We start from the raw sequence: 4789 nt of genomic DNA, 5'->3' as shown, positions 1-4789 counted from the left end.
AACTCGGATTGGTTTCTTTTTTCACTTACTTGTTAACTTGTTCTTTTTTCGTAATGAGGACTCTTAAACGTTTACTTTGAGAGTTGTACAATTACTGTCAGTGATAGCAGTACAAACGAGAAGGGAAATAACTTAGCGAATAGGAGGCTAACTATGTAACGTCATATGTGACTGCCGTAGGGAATGGTTTTGGGGATGCGAATGGGACAACCAGTGGTCGATAGCGTAAGCATGTAAATTTAATACTTTTTTCAGTCAGCGCCTCAAACCATACACTGTTGTCTCTAAAAGTAGATCAAAACAATTGTATATTCATCCATTCCACAGTTAGTCCTCGGTTTTCGAGGCGTGAGCGAATTTGGTTTAACGCCGGTTTGGACATCACTTATGTTACGTCACGGCATGCCAGCTTAGTGGGGGAGGTAAGCCCGATATGATGCAGGTCTCAGACGTTTTCTACTTTTGCGAAACCCACGAGCACAGGGATGGTGCTGACAAACCTAGAAACATAATCAGGGTGAATCTGGGATAAGAACCCACGTTCCTGGCACGCCTAAGGGACGCAACTCTGCAGAGCGAATTGCGGCGCATTACACGACTGAATCCCTCCATTGCCCTGGGTTTCGAGGAGTATACAATTATCCTCTGAATATACAAATTGACTAAATTCAACGGGAATTCTTTTTTATGTTTATTCTCTCTAAATCCGTGTAAGATTGGCATCTATTAAATGTAGATATATCCACAGACATAAAATCTATCAATTTTAACAAATTTATAATTACGAAACATAGCAGCCTTCTTTCAAACCAGGCGATTTTCGGGATGGGATACTGGTGGAGAACGTTGCCGGATGGCCCTGACAAGGAACCTCAAAGTCGCTGTCTGAGATTAGAGACGAGAATTGTAGGGTATGGTTGCTACTACTTTCCGACAGAGGATTATCTGCGATGGGGTCTACATAGACCCGATCATATTGATCTTCTAAATCTCTGTCTAGGTAAATAACACTGATGTCAAGATCCGAATCCGTGCAACTCTTGTCAAGGAGGAAATGTGCGTTTCCGCTTGCGCTGGAGCTGGCTGTGGTGGATGAAATACCCCCAGCGGAGACGCCGCTCACTACAGCGGGGCCTTCTATGTTGGTGATGATAACAGGCTGTCGCTGTTGCTGTTGTCTGTTGTCTCTCTCATCCATACCGCCAGTATTGGTCACACCATCATCACTGCTGGTAGGAACGTTGACGTCAGACACAGCATCAGTATCAACACCAGCAACAACCAGATCATCGACGTCAGCTGCAGAATCAACGCCAACATCAGCATCGACGTCAGAAGCAGCACCAGCCTCAACATCGTTATCATCTTCGACGTCAGAGGCAGGACCAGCTCTAACGTCAGCACAAAGTTCGAGGTCTAGGTCAACGCAGACACTAGCTTCAACGTCGGAATCAACGTAACTATCGATGTTAGCATCAACGTAAGCATTCACATCGACAAGACCATCAGGGCCAACTCCAGCATCGACAGAATAAGCTACAACATCGACGTCGGAAACAGCATCACCACTAACGTCAGACTCAACGTAAGGATCAACGTTAGGATCAGTATCAGCAGAAACGGCAGCATCTGCATCAAAATCAGCTTCAGAATTGAAATCCACAATTGCAGCAGCAATCACGTCAGAATCAATGTCAGCATCAACGTCATTATCAACTTTATTATAGTCATCGACTTCGACATCGACACGAACACACGCATCAACAATACCAACATCAGATTCCAGGTCAGAAAGAGAACCAGTGCGGCCAACCTTGTCAGAATCCCCTTCGTCATCAACGTTTTCATCAATGCCAGCATTAACTTCGACATCGGCATCGTCGTCAGCGTCCACACCATTATCCGAAATATCACCAGCTACGACGTCATAATCAACATCCGCATCAGATTCATCATATTCGTCATCGTCATTGCTATCGTACACGAAAGACCAATCGGAAGCATACAGTTCACAAGCATCCCCACTTGGTTTGTAAATCGGAGCCTCTGATGAGGATGAAGATGCACTTGAATTACTACCCTGTACCAGCCCCTGGTCCACGGGGCGAGTTTCCCCACCATCAGGAGGACCTGCTCTGTACGGACTTGTCAGCAGCACGCAAGGCGAGGAGTAGGAGATCTGAAGGATGCCCACAGAAGCTTCTAGCGGACTGGGTGATCGTTGAGGACAAGACACCACATCGTCCTCGCTGTAGGTTTTGTCAGAGACGGATAGCGTGGCTTCTGGCCATTCTGAGTTTCTTTCAAACTCGTCAGAATCTTCCTGGCTGGTTGAACCAGTGGCGTCGACATCTCTCCCGAACATCACAGAGACAGTTCCACTGTGGGTTGAGGACGTATGTGGGGAAGTGTTATGGGACGCTTCAGCAGCTGCTCGACTTCTTTCCAGCTCGCGTATGACTGTCTCAATTGAAACAACGTGTTCCGTGTGATGGTAGGCGCGATGGCCGTCCCTGGGTGATTCGTCTGAAAAGTCCACAGGGGAATTTGTGTGGGCTTGGGCATTATCAAGCTCGACCCTGGTCTTGTCGTCGTCATCTTCATCAATTACAGCGTCAGGCACGTCAATGTATTCGCGATATAACAAGGGAGGATTAGATGGTGCCTGCTCGGATTCTAGTGCATCGTCAACTATCGCGACAGACATTTTGTCAGGAGACTGACTTGCAGCTTTAGTGATCACCACAGCTACAGAGATTTTCTTAACATCAGAGGGATCACTTTCAGTTGGAGAGATAGGCCCTTTATCAGAAGCCTCTCTCTCAGAAACACTTTCAACTGTAAATTCGGGTGTAATTGTTACAGAGGATTCACCATCTGCTGGAGATTCAGACACTTTGTCAGATAATTCAATTTCACCTGTAGAGACAAGCACTGGCGATTCCTTTTCAGCTGTAGATGCGGGTAGTATTGTGTCAGAGGATTCACATTCAGTTGAAGATACGGGTGGTATTGTGTCAGAGGATTCAAGATCAGCTATAGATTCATGTGGTGGTGTGTCAGAGGATTCACTCTCAGCTGTAGAGTCAGACACTGTGTCAGAGGAGGCACTTCCAACAATTGATGAAGACACTGTCACTGTGTGAGAAGCCTCACTTTCAGCCTCGGAGATATCCGCCAAACAACCAGGGTCTGCTGTCGCATCTTTACCCACCTTGAACTGCTCCGTGTCGTCACACACAGTGCGGAGTATAGACATCACCACATCATGCACCACATCACATCTGTAAACATCACCACCATCTGCATTTGTGTCGCCAGCTCCGATATGAGTCGAGGACTGCAGAATAGTGCTTTCTGGGATTGAAAATCCGGGATACAACTCTGATAAATTAACAATCCTTGTTTTTGCCCCGAGTGAACGACGACGCGGTGCTGATCCTCCAGCAGTTGATGCCCCTGTCGCTGATTCCTCATCCAGTTCCTCCAGACCAGAGGTGCTGTGGACTGGCTGATGGTTTTCAGACTCTGGGCCACGAGCTCTAACACTCGAGGAAGGTGATCCTTGGCTGAGCATGACACCTCTGTTTCTGCAGTGACGACCAAAACCACTGCCTCCTCCTCCGGCGGCGCCGTCGTGCTGTGATCTGGACAGAGTTGGAGCACCGTCTGTGTTACAGTTGGGTGGGAGACGGGTGGATTCTGTTGACGTTGAGGACACGCCTGAGGCATTGTTGCAGGTCAGACGTTCGTGATTGCTCATTGTCTCATTCCTCTTCGTGATCCACCTCTTTTAAAACGAAAAGAAATTTCAGTAATTCATTCATTCATCCATTCATTCATTCATTCATTCATTGGAGCGATGGGGTAGACCAATGATTAAAAGCGTTCGCTCGTCACCTGGGTTCGAATCCCAACGTGATATTGCTGGAATATTGAAGCGTAGTGGAAACTCCATCTCTCACTCACTCACTCACTCACTCACTCACTCGGGTCCCCGGCACAGCTCGTCTCACCCCACAAGGGCTGCGTAGGGCGTCTATCTCTTATCATTACAATGTTAATTGTTAAGGGAGTTATGAAGGACAGCGACAGGTCGGCTTCTGTTAATTTTTATTTTGAAGAAAATTCACCCATGAAATATCGGATTAATTTAAATTTGTTTATGGCTATATTTCAGTTTAATAAGTTAAGTTTAAGTATAAGTCAAAATAATTTTGGAGATTAACATTAGGGTTCTAGGCTAAAATATTACCTGGTACTCACGCGTGTTCTTCACTGTTTTATAGCATTCAAGGCACGGCTGGCCCCACCTCCCTAGTCCGATTGTCCCGATCTCCCAATGTACAGCTGCCCAGTTGATGGCCCCTTCGGACCAAGATTGAGTAACATTATCTGCAAGCTCCGCTAGAGAAGGCGCAGGCATTTCCGGGGGTTCTGAAAATTCCGACTTCTTGTCGAAAGATTTAGCTTGATGATAATATGTCCAAAACATCGTGTCTCTGTCGCAAAATGTTCACATATTGATGTCAACGTTGCGCTTTGCAGTCATGACGTCATAGTTGCTACGTGATATATCTGCAACGACGTCATAGGCAAGATGACGTCACATTGAATATCACGCAAAGAAGATACGGGTAACGTTGAAGAAGGTGTTTACTATAGTATGTCTATCATGGTGTAATACGAATGATTATTAATTACTGATTTTAGACTTCAAGTCTTCCTTTATTCATCTTTAGGTTTTTGAGTGAGTGAGTATGGTTTTACGCCGCTTTTAGCAATATTC

General features: G+C 46.0%; 1 protein-coding gene across 1 annotated transcript; it reads right to left on the bottom strand.

Annotated features, from left to right (window-relative positions):
* Positions 1-781: 781 nt before the first annotated feature.
* Positions 782-4495, bottom strand: LOC139445032 (serine-aspartate repeat-containing protein I-like). Its single transcript, XM_071226093.1, has 2 exons — positions 4256-4495; positions 782-3790 (listed from the first exon to the last, which is right to left on the bottom strand). Exons 1-2 carry the CDS (start codon positions 4493-4495, stop codon positions 782-784), a joined length of 3249 nt encoding a protein of 1082 aa, XP_071082194.1.
* Between the last annotated feature and the right edge of the window lie 294 nt (positions 4496-4789).

Source organism: Haliotis cracherodii, unplaced genomic scaffold (assembly GCF_022045235.1).
Source record: "Haliotis cracherodii isolate W230 unplaced genomic scaffold, xgHalCrac1.p SCAF_6, whole genome shotgun sequence".
In the NCBI taxonomy this organism is placed as follows: Eukaryota; Metazoa; Mollusca; class Gastropoda; order Lepetellida; family Haliotidae; genus Haliotis; species Haliotis cracherodii.
The sequence above is the reverse complement of the archived record's forward strand: the minus strand, read 5'-3'. Positions and strand labels throughout refer to the sequence as shown.

Coding starts and splice junctions, on each gene's coding strand:
- LOC139445032 (XM_071226093.1), bottom strand. CDS start 4,495: ATGTTTTGGACATATTATCATCAAGCTAAATCTTTCGACAAGAAGTCG. Junction 3,791..4,255: donor AGAACACGCGTGAGTACCAG/GTAATATTTTAG, acceptor TCGTTTTAAAAG/AGGTGGATCACGAAGAGGAA.